The sequence below is a fragment of the Rissa tridactyla genome, chromosome 7 (genome assembly GCF_028500815.1).
Source record: "Rissa tridactyla isolate bRisTri1 chromosome 7, bRisTri1.patW.cur.20221130, whole genome shotgun sequence".
NCBI lineage: Eukaryota > Metazoa > Chordata > Aves > Charadriiformes > Laridae > Rissa > Rissa tridactyla.
Window position 1 is genome coordinate 42,902,282 of NC_071472.1, and position 13,610 is coordinate 42,915,891.

General features: G+C 51.5%; 1 protein-coding gene across 2 annotated transcripts; it reads right to left on the minus strand.

Annotated features, from left to right (window-relative positions):
* Positions 1-290: 290 nt before the first annotated feature.
* On the minus strand, positions 291-6,563 carry ACKR3 (atypical chemokine receptor 3). Of its 2 annotated transcripts, none has more exons than XM_054208918.1 (2): positions 6,483-6,563; positions 291-2,330 (listed from the first exon to the last, which is right to left on the minus strand). In XM_054208918.1, the coding sequence occupies exon 2, from the start codon at positions 2,301-2,303 to the stop codon at positions 1,209-1,211; it is 1,095 nt and encodes a 364-aa protein (XP_054064893.1). In that variant the 5' UTR covers positions 2,304-2,330; positions 6,483-6,563; the 3' UTR covers positions 291-1,208. The 2 variants fall into 2 exon arrangements, with proteins under 2 accessions (XP_054064893.1, XP_054064894.1); XM_054208919.1 differs by lacking the exon at positions 6,483-6,563 and adding an exon at positions 3,718-3,858.
* Between the last annotated feature and the right edge of the window lie 7,047 nt (positions 6,564-13,610).

Here is a 13,610-nt window from a genome sequence, read left to right on the forward strand (position 1 = left end):
AGCTTTCACCTTATAAATCCATCAGCTTTACCTTCCCAAATGGCACAGCCTTCCGCAGAACCGCTCCTCCCACCCCTTCCCCTCTCACCACACACCGCTGCTCTCTCGCATTCCTCCATTCAATGCCTTCTGCCCACCCCCAACAAACACCAGGAAAATACAGATCGACCTGTTTGCTCCTGCACCAAAGGAGAGAAGTCTGCTTTGGGATTTCTTCTTTTTGGCTTTTTTTCTTCCCTCCCCTGAGGAAGAGGACGACAGCTGCAAGTCAAACCACTGGGAGGCGCAGATTTATTATTTTTTTTTTTCCCAGATCTTTATTTTACAAAAATAACTTACAAATAGAGACAACTCTCAGAAGTAAGATCATTCATTCTGTGCAGAAGGATACAGCTGTGTGAAGTACGGGCGCAGGAGTTAACAACTCTTACAATACTGTTAATTTTAACATGATGGTAACTATATTACAGTACATACATTTCATGCTCCAGACACGTGGGTATGACCGCCACAGAAAGCTACGGGCGATAAAGTGTGCCAGCCAGGGAGGATGCACCTAAGAGATCATTTCCATTCTGCTATTTATCGTCATCCTCTTACCTACGATAGTTTAAACCGCACGGCAATCTAACACTCCGAATACAGCACTCTGGATACACTCATCAGCAATAGACTTCAAATACACGATAAAAATATATTTAACTTTCAAATACAATTGTATAAGGTACACCAAGAGCCAGAAAACAGAGTCTCGAGCTTTTAAATACAACACACTATATATATATAACATATACAAGGAGACAAGAGGGAATCTACACGTGGAAGAAAAAGCTTATCCTGGAAATGCAGGTTATCTGTGGTACACAATGGCTTTGTCTGCTAGGAAGTCATTGCCATTTGCATAGCGTTGTCGAGAAGTCCAGAGCGGGCCAGGAGGAGATCAAACAAAACACACCAAACAAAAGGCTTAATTTTGGTACCACTTCCATTTTGCACCTGATTCTACTCTTAAATTACAGTTTGCTATTTCTTTTTTTTTTGTAGGCTTGAATTCATGCCCCGTTTGTAAGAAGCACAGGGAAAGGGGGGGTAAAAAAAACCAAACAAACAAAAAAAAACAAAACAAAACAAAAACACAAAAAAAACCCAAACCAACACACAAAAAACAAAGGTCAGAGAGTCAAGGAGGTTTCTTTCTGGGGTTGCAGTCATTTGGCATTTTGCTCCAGAGCAGAGTATTCTGCTTCTGACACTCTGGAAGCATCAATAAGTTTAGTGAGACCAGTTTTGGCAGAGTACTTGAAAATAAAGGCCTTCATGAGCTCGTATCTGTAGTTGCGGTTAATGAAGCTGTACAGGATGGGGTTGACGCAGCAATGGACTAGAGAGAAACACTGAGTGATGTGAAGAGTGGCATATAAGAAGTTCTCCATCTGACAACTGAAAGGTATGAAATGAAGGCTATAGAAGATGTCAAGCAGGACAGCTACATGGTAGGGTAGCCAGCAGACGAGAAACACGACAACGTAGGAGAAAATGATCTTCCCGTTGCTTTTCCTCTCTTGGTCACTGGAGGAGGAGATGGTCTTCGCAAGGAGGAAATAAAAGAGGGCGATGATTGGAAAAGGGATAAGAAAGCCCAGCACGACAGAGATGAGCTCCATGCCGATCAACCACTCTTTGAAGCTCTCCTCCGGATAGACAGGGCGGCAATAGGTTTCGTTGTTGGAAGAGACCGTCTTGAGATAATACGTGTCTGGGAGAGATGCAGAGAAGGCAAGAAGCCACACTAAGATGCAGATGCAGCGACGGATTATCTTCTTCTTGCGATTGCTGGAATTGGTGAAATAGGCAACTGAGAGGTAGCGGTCCACACTCATGCATGCCAGGAAGAAGATGCTGCCGTACAAGTTGATGGAAAATATAAGGTGAGTTATCTTGCACGTGATTTCTCCCATGTGCCACTGGTTATGCTGGACAAGGGAGACAACCCACACTGGAAGGGTGATAACGACACACAGATCAGCGATAGCCAAATTAAAGATGTAGAGGTGGGTTTCATAGCCAGTCATTTTGGCTTGGAGGTTGACCCACACCACAACCGAGTTGGCCACCAGCCCTATGACAAAGATGAAAATGTAGAAGAAGGACAGGGTGTATAGAAGGGCGCTCTTGTTGAGTGTGCCAGGGCATGTTGTCGCATCAACTGTGATACAGTCACCGTTGTTACACGTCCAGTTGATTTCCGTCAAGTTGGCTGTTTCCAGAAAATCGAGGATAGAAGTCAAATCAAGTGCGCTCATGTTCGCTCAGTTTGGAGTTCGAGTGACCTACAGGCAAAACAGGATCAAAATAAACAACCTAAGTTAACAGAGACATTTCTGCCGTCATCTTCATACCACAAAGCACATGCAGGACAAGCTGGTTTAGCAATGACCTATTCTCGTAAGGCACTTTCCATTAAAGTGAACTGTGAAGTAAAATAACCAAAACAGACACATAGCAAAACTCATCTGGTCGACAAAAGAAGAACGGCACTAGCTTTTTGTGTGATTTCTTTTTTTTTTTTTTCTTTGCAGCTCACATCTGACATCATCAGGTTGGCTATCGTCCCCGGGTGTGAAATCTGCAAAGTACACCGCGGCCAAATAAACGTCAGGCGACTAAATCTGTCCTCTCCAGCATAAATGATGATACTATCGCTTTCAGCAGGGGAATCTTTAAGCCATTTTATCTGCACTCCCTCAAGTGTAGTAGAATTGATCCGGCTGATACACGGTACTGTAAAACATTTACCACAAGCTCTGGTCAGCATCTTGTCAAGCCCAGCTCCAGCTGCATCAAGCAGAAACTGGGAACTAAGGGGCTTTGTACCCTCGTCCAATTTTAAATTTAAATCCTGCTCTTTCCTCCCCCCCTTCCCTTGAATTCTATTTTACAAAGCATCCCCTGCGTTTAACGATTATCACGTAGCTTTGAGAAAAGAGAAAAGAAGTCGGAGCTTGACCACTGAGATTTGCTGGGCTTAAGTTTGCCTTTTAGGAGAGTGCTTTGATTTACAAAACACTCCCCCATCACAGCTGGCTCCACAACTGCTTCCTCCCCACCCTTTTGCTTTTCTACATCTACTTTTCTTGCCTCTTCAGCGCCTTCTTCCATTGGCAGGCAGCGGACAAAGCGAGGGGCTCCTCATTAACTTCCTCGCCAGCAGAAGGAAGGGCTCCAGCAGACCCACACGGCTTACGCAAAACCCAAAGCTGGGCTGCTGATTACCGTTGTGCTTTTGGGGCAGCATAAGAACGCTGCCTCCCCTGGTGGGACTCTCCCATCCCACAGGGCCAACAGTACCACCCACGGTAGTAGCCAGCTGCCTTGGCCCGTGACTGCCACACTTTGGCCAAGCAAGTTTCAGAGCTCCGTGTCTGCAGGCTCCAATTTGGGGCACACCAAAATAAAGATGGAGAGGTGGGTTTCCAAGAGATGGACCCCATCTCATTTCACCATGGCTTCACTTGAGCCGGAGCATCAGGTGAGCCAGGCAGCCTACCTGTGGTCCCCCATCATGGACACTTCTAGCATCCTGAACAGGGGCCACCTTGCTCCTCCCCACGTCCTCAGCCCCTGCAGTGAGCAGAACCCCCTGATGCCACCCTGGGCCTGAAAGTAATGCCAGCATGAGCGAGCAAAGGGGCGAAAGACTCACGTGGCCACCTGTACCTCTAAACATCCTCATCCCCACCAAAGGACCTCCTGGCAGTGCTTATGGGAGCGCGGAGGGGATGGTGAGCAGGGAAGAGCTCAGACACACTCCGGTGCTGAGCATCCTCTTCTCGCCCCACTCCCCAAAAACAGACTTTGGTTGACATGGCACCTCTCACTCCTCCACCTGCATAATTGGCTCTTTCCAAACCTCCCACCTCCCGGGGACACAGGCTACGGAAGAGAAGGGAGATAAGGGGGGAGATTACAGGGGAGAACTCCAGGCACTATTGTCCCAGCAGAGGGGATGCCAGTGGCACTAACAATGAGGGGGGCCATGCACACATCCAGCAGAGATCAAATCTCTCCACAAACAGGGCCCAAATTGGCCCTGCGAGGAGGTCTAGCCTATTGCTTCAAACTACGCAGCCTTCCAGGCTTTCATCCTGCTGGCCTGCTTGAAAGATAGAGTTAAGATTCAGACCAAATTAAGCACAGATTTTGCTCAAACGCTGGCTAAAGAGGGAGCTGAGACAGCGGCAGCTTTCTGTCTTGGGTTAGACGAATCCCCGTCTTGAGCTCAGGAGAGCAGAGGATGATTTAACGCATGTCTATGCAGGGCAGAAGGGCTGATCCTGCCCCCCGCAGAGGGTAACAGGCCACCCTCAAACTGCTTGTCCCGCCCGGCTGGTGCGGGCAGCAGGGATGCACCTGCCCAGGATGCTCGCTTCGACCCAGGGCTGCAAGCGGGAGAGAGGGACGGGTCTCCTGCTAGACCTCATCCAAGGTCCCACCACTACCACTGCATCCCCAGCACAAACGCTTTTCAAGGCTTCTCAAGCACAGGGAGAAGCAGCACCGTCCCTAAGTCCCTGTCTCACAAGACCCCACAGCAACTAAAGCAAACTCCCTAAAAGCCACAAAACTCCCAGCTCCGTGGCAGGAGACCTGCTGGTATTTGTGGACAGCGAGGGGAGCAGAGCAGGAGGGCTAATCCCGTAACGCCCCACAGAAGTAGCACAGGTGGATCTGGACATCTTCTGGGAAGGCACATGGTCCAAGAAGGGGAGTGGGCTCATTGTGCATCTCAAGACCCCAACTCAAACCAGGACGGGGCTGTGACCACCCACTGCCAAGCCCCCAGCACATCCCCTGATGGAGAAGAAACTCAGAGCTGGCTGCAGGGTGTTGGATCCCCAGTGCCTACAGAGAGACAGCAATGCTGGGGACATCAGAGCCACCAGCCTAGGACAGCAGCTAGCAGAGGGCACCACCATCCCAGCTGCTCACTCACAACCACCCTGGGGACCTTAATGAAGGCAAAACGATGCTCAGCCCCAGTCTCAGCCTGCCTCCGCTCCAAGAGCAGGTCTGCTGCATGCACGTGCATCCCTCTCTCTGGGGCCGCCCACATGCCTGTGCGCTCTCGCATCCCCAGCGCGGTAATAAAAACGTGAAACCGATATGGCCTCCCAGGCTCCGAGCCCTGCTGGGGAGGACGGTTATATTCAGAGATTACAGCCGGGCTCTCCATAGTCTGGGATTAGCTGCTGTAACCCGAGCTCCGATTCCCACCCAGATTAACTGGGAGGTGTGGAGGGAACCCACCAGATAAACTCAATAAAGCCACTCTGTGCTCCTAAAAAAGAAAAAATACCTTTAGCGCTCTCTGCAGACAGCACATCATCTTAAAAACTTGTGAAGGCAGTGGGAACTGCATTTTGTGTCCACTGCACTGCAAAACTCTTGCACGCCATCACCCCTTCTCCTGGCAGGCACATGTGCTGCGGCCAGTCCCCGCTAGTTCACAGGAGTTACGCCATAAAGGAAAGAAGATGTGCCCGAAATCCTGCTCCAAGCACCCAGAGATGTCCCCGGAGCCGATGCCGCCTGCAGGACTGCACCCTCCCCATCCCACATCCCGTCCGGGACCCGCTACAGGCTATGGAAAAGTAAACAGGCACGAGCAGCCCTGCCTCAGAGGGCAGCCTAGCTCCGCGTGGCAGCGTTTGAGCCCTCGACACTTTTGGGAACTTCTCGGCACCTCTTCTTCCACCCAGAGCACCTCCCAGCCCAGTCCTGCCTGCACTCAAGACCTGCGGGCAAACTGGGCTTTGGCCTTCCTGAGTGGAGAAGGATATGAGTTACGGCAGGAAAAGCCAGGATAGATGGTTGGGTTGTCACCTACACACCTTCACCTTTCCCACGTCAAAGGTTCCCCAGCACGGGGAGGTGGGCAGCACAGCCCCTTCCAAGCCATTTGGCCAGGGCAGGAGGACACCCAAGCCCTCAAGGGGTTTTGCAAGACTGAGCCTGCCGCATTTAAACTCTATTCTGCAGTTCTAAGTCGAAAAAAAATAATAATAATTAGGGAAACAAGCGTCCAGCACAGCTCTGGATGGCACCCAGGTAGGCGGGGGAACAGAGCGCCCAGAAGCGAGCAGTGCTCGGTGCCGTGATGCTGCAGCGGCCCAAAGCAGGTGACTCCGAAGCCCCAGACCCCCCCAGCACGCCACCGAAGCCCGCCACGGCGCCGCGTGCCAGCCCGCGAACCCGGCCAGGGGAAAACCCGGCTCCCCCACCATCACCCCCGGAGCGAGCCCGAGCGGGGCCGGGACGCGGCGGGGACGGCGAGGGGCTCGGCCCGAGGCTGCGGCGGCCGCACGCTCCCTCCTCCCGCCGCTGTCACCCCGCACGGCCCGGGGACAGAGGAGGGACACACACACGCACCCCCCGCCCCTCCAGCCCCGGCCGGGGGGAAGTTCGGCTTCCCCAGCCCTTACCTCCCGCTGCCTGGACCCAGGGCGCTGGCGGAGCGACTGAGCGCGGGCGGCCGCAGCCGCACCCGCTATATCGGCGGCGGGGGACCGCCCATCGGGGGCGGCACCGGCACCGCCCGGCCCGGCCCCCGCCGGGGAGAGAGAGGCGACGGGGCGCCTCGCTGTACCCCGGGAGGGGGGGTGGAACATGCTGGGGGTCTTCCTTAATGATAACGGGAGAGAGGGTTGGGGGGTAGAGAGCCTCAGGCAGGCGGGTGCAGGAGAGAGGGAAAGGGGGGTGACACCAGGACGGGGGAAAAAAAAGAGGAAAAAACAGAAAGGAAGGAAAAAACGCAGGAAAAAAGAGAGGGGAGAGAGGGGAGAGAGGGGAGAGGAGAGAAAAGAGAGAAAAGAAGAAAAAAGGCGGTGTGTGGGAGTATGGAAGGGGGGAAAAAAAAGGAGAAAGAGAGGAGAAATAATTTTAAAAGCAAGAGGGGAAAAAAAAAAAAAGCAGGTTTCTAGGTGGTTTCTGTTTTGTTTTTTTTTCCTGCACCACTGTAAAACATCGAGAAGACAAGGCAAGGGGAGGCAGCGGGTTCTTACCTCTGCGCCCTCACACCTAGGGCAAGACAAAACTAACGCTAAGGAAAAGTGACAGGAAGCCAGAAACTCATGAAGTAAGACTGAAAATCCACTCCTTTATGCTCCTCCTCAGCACAGGAAAATCAGGGGATTAAAATGGCCTGTGGAGAGGAAAGGGGTAGGTCTGTATTCAGCTCCAGCGCGGTCAGCCTGTCTGTCCATCCCGCAGAAGATGCTGGGATTCGATGACAACCTACCTGCCGCACAGCACAACTTGCTGGAGCCTGACCACGGCGCTGACAGCTCGGAGGGACCTGAGGCACGTACCGCCAGGCTGCTCCCAAAACACCGGATAACCCAGAGCAGGGGCCTGGCTCCCCCCTGCCCAAAGTGTGCCGCGGGAGCACACACTGACACGTTTAGCTCTGAGAGCCTAAATCACCTTGGCATTACCGAGCCACTGTCCACCCAGGAGAAATGGGCTTCCTGGCACATTTGAACCGGCACTTTTTGGAAGGGTGTTTTAGCACTTGCAACCTGAGGCCTTCACACACCCCCCCCTCCCCTGAGAAAGCATATATTTTGTTTTCCCAAAGATGCTTAATCCTATTTCCACAGGCAATTAAAAGCTTGCATTAAAAACCTGCTGGCAAATGCAGGCTTAAAAAGAGAACATGGTTTTTTCCATGAAAGCACCTAGCGCAAGTTCTCAAGCTTAAAGCAAGTCAGGGATGTGGCAAAACAAGACATTTTATTTCTGTGGCAGAAGGGACCTGTTTAAAAAGAGCAAGGGCATGGGTTAAAAGGACTCCCAGCTGCCAGCAGAGCAGTCTTAATTATTTAAAAAAAAGAGATTCCTGTTTTAACTGTGCTCCATTTCTCAGCCTTAATTCTGCCCCCATCAAGGAGCGGAGTCAAATGTGTCAAATTTACACCCCTGCAGGTGAAGGCACAATTAGCTTCAGCTTTTCTGCCAGCAAAGAGAAGATTCAGCTGCAGGTATTACAACTCCTGCAGTGAAACTCACCCAGTGCTCACCCCGTCCTGCCTCCCAGATCCCCCGAGATGCCCCATGGATCCCCAGAGACCTCCAACATCTCCCAGCAGACACTGCACTGGGGTGTCCTGGGGAGCACGTGGCAAAGAAATGCGCTGGAGAAAGGCCCCACCTGTTGGGCATTTGGTGGTGCCTCGGTCCCCACCAAGACCTGAGCTGCCACCGGCTCAAAATGCCACCCTGCGGCAAGACCAAGCCACCTTGGACCATGCCATCCACCACCACCTTGCTCGCAACACTGCTGGGTGTTTAGGTGCCAGGGAAGGAGAAGAGAGAGACGAATCTCCTGCCATCCCTCGGATGGAGAGGGCGAGACGTAAGGTACCTTGTCCCCCCTCCCTGCCCCCTGTTCTCCCTGGATGAGGTCCTCCAAGTTTTACAGCTGTTGGTGAGCAAAGAGTTTCAGCATCCGCTTGAATTCCGAGCGCTTGCCCAAGTCTGTGGACGCTGGCGGAATTGAAGCACAATGAGTTCAGACAACGACAGGATTAGGTTTAAAAATAAGCATGTACTGAAGCACTTGGCTAAACTGGGCTCTGAAAATCCTCGGGAACAAAAAAATAAATAAAAATAAAGGCACTCTAGCAGAACTCCAGAGTCACTTAGCCAAAAAAGCAAGCGGAGTGGTTTTTCCTTACTTGGTGTGCCAGAAAATAACAGCAAGTAGTACAATCTCTTCCACAGCTCTCCAAAAATACTGGCCAACATCTGCAACCACAAAGCTGCCGTCTGTCCAGGAGTCGCAGGCAACCTCCCCTCTCCTGCATTCGCTGAGAGCAGAGCCCTCCCTGCCCTCTCCAGGTTCCTCCCTCCAGTTATCTTTTCACAGCAAGCACGTTCCTCACGCAGGAGAGATGGAGCCCGTTCCCTTTCCCTTATGAAAGCCAGATTTTGCTCGGCGTTCACGGATGAAACGCTCAGGCGGTAAGCAAAACAACACAGTCTTGAAAAAAAACCTGCACGATATGAAATCACCTCCCTAAAACGCAGCAAGCAGAGCTGGGGAGAAGCTGGGCACCCCAGATAAGATCAGCAGAAGGTGGAGATGCTACCTACTTGCCATGATTAGTTGGCATCTGCTGCCAGTCCAAGCAGGTGTCTCAAGAGATGTGATTGGAACAGGTTGCCCAGAGAAGCTGTGGCTGCCCCATCCCTGGAGGGGTTCAAGGCCAGGTTGGACGGGGCTTTGAGCAACCTGGGCTGGTGGGAGGTGTCCCTGCCCAGGGCAGGGGGGTTGGAACTAGGTGATGTTTAAGGTCCCTTCCAATCCAAACCATTCTATGATCTTCAGACAGTCCAGCAACTAGAAACTCCTTGTAGATGCAGCTCCCCAGGCAGGGCAATCCATTGCTCATTGAAAATGAGTCGTCTCCAGTTATTTAGGAAATAAAAAGGGGAAAGCAAAGCTCCGCAGCTCTTTGCGCTGCTACAGAGGAGTCTGTGGCAACATGCCGGGGAGAGACCGCTCACCTTCACGGGGCACCGGATTGGCCTCGCTGGGTTTTTCTTGGGGTGCTTCCATGACGAGCCTCTGCTTCCCCCAGACCACGGGAGGCCCCTCGCAAGGTCACAGCTCCACATGCTCAGCGTGGCAGATAAACACACCTAAGGGCGAGCTCTGACCCGTGGAGATAGGTACGGCGGGAGGGGCAGGCACAGCGTGTTGAGCAAAACGCAGCACTGAGACAGATTATTGTTTTAACTGCTTATCCAATTGTTTTGCATTTATATTTTGTTTCACTGCCCAAACTACAGCAATATATTTATTTTTTTTTCTCCCAACAGCACAAGTTTTTACTAACAGGGGCGGGGCAGGGGGGAATAGGGAATTTCTCACAGTCCCCGCAGCCTCTCCCTGCTGGCATCAGCAACATGGGCTGAAAGCATCCTCGTTTTCTCTTAAGGCTTTCCTTTCCAACTGGGAGGCAGATGGAAGCTAACACCCAGCCCTGTCAACTCAAGTCAATTAAAGAAAAAAAAAAAAAAAAGGCAAGTTCGCAGCTTTAAATTCTAGAAAGTTTTTTTGGGGGGAGTGGTGAGAGGGAAAGCCAATAAGGCAAAGTGCATATATGCCTTGGGTGGGGGAGCATTTCAATACCGCAGCAAATATCAAAAAGGGACAAAGGGAAACATTTCTCCATTGCACAAGAGAGGATTTGCAATTTGCAAGCAGCAAGAGCCAGGCAGGAGCAGCATCACCACGCGGGTGTCCAAAAGCAACAGCCTCACACGCAGGCGGAGAACGACGCGCCGGCCAGGAGCGCAAACACCCACATCGAGATGATGAAGCCAGGGAGAGCCCTGAAGGAAATCAGGCTGTGATCCGTGAAGTGTACACCAAGGTAAAAAAGAGCTTCCTGCAGTCCTGGGAGCCAGCGCCAGCGGGCTGCTGGACGAAAAGGCAGCGCTCATTTCCTCCCTCTTCCAAGACAGCTAGTTCTCTGTCCTCTCCCGGTCACGTTCCTCGCCGCATATGTTGGATGATGGATGGAGGAACAAGCCACTGGACTAACAAAAGGAATAAATAGATGACTACATCAGGAGTCACCTCTGAAATCGCAGGCAGAAAGGAAACAAGCAGTGAAATTTCCAGCAGGCAGCAACAGCGGTCCTGCCCAGCTTCACTTCCCCTACCAACAGAAAACAATCAAGTCATTTAATGCCAAGCCATGCCGTAAGCCGCGTAAGCAGCCCCCGGCAGCCGTCAGGAAAGCCACAGGGCTGGTCTTCTGTCCAGCTCCGTCCTGTCTGGTTTGGAAGAGACGCAAGATGAGGAAAAACCAAGGGCAAGAGAGCAAGGAGAAGTACCCTCCTCGCTCCTGCACCGTGGAAAGGCACTACTCCTGCTTGCAGCAGCACAGGAAAGGCACTCATACTCGTAGGCAGCTCCAAGGAGACCAACATCCTCCTCTGCAGAAGGACAGAGCGAGCCAGAGGTGCCCTGACCTGCAGGAGCTGCCATAGCTTGAGAGGGTGGGAAAGCCAAGGTGAGGGGCATGGGAGCAGCGCCGGGTGGGATGCTGAGCCCGCCCTGGGATGCCGTGCTCGCACACGGCGTTACCCTGTTTTACAGCTAGGAAAACGCTGGCAGAAGGAGGCTGACCTCTTAAAACCGGAGAGCAAAGGAAGAGATGTGCTGGCAAAGGCTACCAGGGTGACCACAACCCATCCTAGGGCAAGGCTGACACTTCCCCTAGCCCAGCCTAAGCCACTAAACCAAGCAATAAAAGAGAAATTGCAGTGCAGGACATCCTTTTCTCCTCCGTACCACCCACCCGTTTAGTTTAAAGGTTCATGAGATATTTTGTTATTTACTTTTTTATTTTTCAGAAAGCCCCCTTTGGCCTGCTTTCCATCTATGGAGCTCCAAAGCTGTATTTTCAACTTTACCACCACAACAATAAGGACCAAATTTAAAAGGAAGATTTTAGTGCAGAAAAGCTGAGCTCCTTGGGATGTCACAGGCCTCCAGCATCTGTGGTTTGAAGCCTGAAAGCTGAAAGCCTGGTGAAAACCTGCCGGTAGAGATCTGTGTTTTCCAGGCAGACTGTCCAGCCCGGGGACGCTGCCGTCAGCGTTCACCTCCTGACAAGTGATGGTGAACAGTGCTGATTCAGAGAGACAACGCAAAGCACACAGCGCTTCACGTGGGTCTCCACCAACTGGGCCACCCAGGATTTTAACCATTCTTTGTCTTTTTCCCCCCAAAGACACAGCAGGAGAGAGGTTAAAGTTCCCGTCCAGCCCCCCAGCAGCACGCTTTCTGTCAGTCCCGGTGGGGACCACAGCCATTGTCCCCAGCGAGCTTCCCAAAAGCCAAGCACCAGTATGGCACGCATCCCAGCAGGATCCGCTGAGGAGAGGGCTGGCAGAGCAATCAATTTACCATTTTCAAGGCGACGAGAGCTTTTAGGAGAAATCAATTGGTGGTGTAATTAGGAATATTACCCATGTAGCTAATAATTATTGAAGATGGCTTTCTCCTTCACAGTTCATTTCCATCTTACCCTTCCACTAAATAAAGGTGTTACCTATGGATGTTATTTGCGGCTTCATATTCTACTGTCATAGGCATTATTGCCGTTTATTTGAGAGCGTGCTGGAGCGTGACCACAAGGAAGATAAAATAGGACCCTGAGCCAGAAATCCTGCCTGGAGCAACTAAGCAGCCAGCAGCGAAGATTCTTCAGAGGCATTGAACATAATGGTCAGAGGCATAAACACTCTTCATAAACTTCTCTCTGCACAGCGCTGTCTCGAATTAGCAAGGTGACATTAATGCGTCGGGGGGGTAGGTTTTGACAGAAGCCATGCTACGGAAAGCTGGGCTCTAACTTTGCATCAGCAGCAAGCGTTACAAGTGGCACACCGGGGACAGGAGAAGGAAGAAGGAATTTTGAATTAGGATGATGGGATCCCACCACCCCCCCCGGCCTTCACTTGCTTTCATGGGAAAGAGTCCTGCTAGGTGTAAAACGACTAAATGCTACATGCCGGTAAGAAATAAAAAATTCATTAAATCATAAATCTTTTGGAAAGGGGATCTACTGGGGAGATTATATTCACTTTTCATGGACATATTAATTCAACGGTGGCATATCATATTGTTCTCTGTGGGGGAAAAAGACATATTGTTTTAAAGTATGATATTTAGAGCAGTCCTTTAGGAAGGAAAGCAAATATAATCTTGGCAAGGAACACTGACTGCATGAGCACTGAGTAAGGGACATTAAAAGCAGGGCCCAAGTCCCAGCTGCTGAAAGTCAGCGTGGCTTGACTGGAGTTGTTGGAGCTAAGCCCATGCTTGGGAGCTGAGAACCAAGGTCACCTCCATTTAGCTGCAGCTCCTTGCAAATGTTAAGTAAATGAACACAAAGGGTAATTTTTTGCTGGGTCCGTTGTGAACACTCGCTGTTTGCCCGCTAGCAAACACCAACAGCAGGTGAGAAGACAAAGACATTACAGCTGCGTTCAGTCTGAAGTTCATTAGTTGGGAGCTACCTGGCCATCTCCTCCTGGATTGCTTCTGGCTCAGCAGTGGGAATTGCTGAGCTCTCCTGGCTGTCAGGCCAGCCAGACACTGGACATCCAGCTGCAAAACACGGGCTCACCAAAGCCCTCCTTTGGCTGCTGCCCAATTGTCCTGGTGTCACGACACCAGACTAGACTCCCTACGTGCTCGGTCCCTGTTCTCCAGGAGGCTCCAGTCCTACTGTGGAACATGCCCAGAAGCACCTGCAGCAGACTGACACCTATCTCTTGCCTAAATTGCAATCAGATCGAGGCCAACAAACACCCTCCTCCCTTGAGGGACCATATCTGACAGACGTTTGAGGAGCACCCTGCACACAGCCAGCCACAGCATATGGACGAGGTCTCCTCACAACAGACAGCTTCCACACAATGTTGGGGTGGGATTGGTCTCACAGCCCCCTTTCACAGCTGTGGTCATACTGCACCTTTGGCTTCCCACCTCTCTCCGGACCCCACAAATCTTGTATTCCTTTGAAATG

What these genes read in the sequence shown, in the direction of transcription:
- ACKR3 (XM_054208918.1), bottom strand. Translation starts at nt 2,303, where the DNA reads ATGAGCGCACTTGATTTGACTTCTATCCTCGATTTTCTGGAAACAGCC.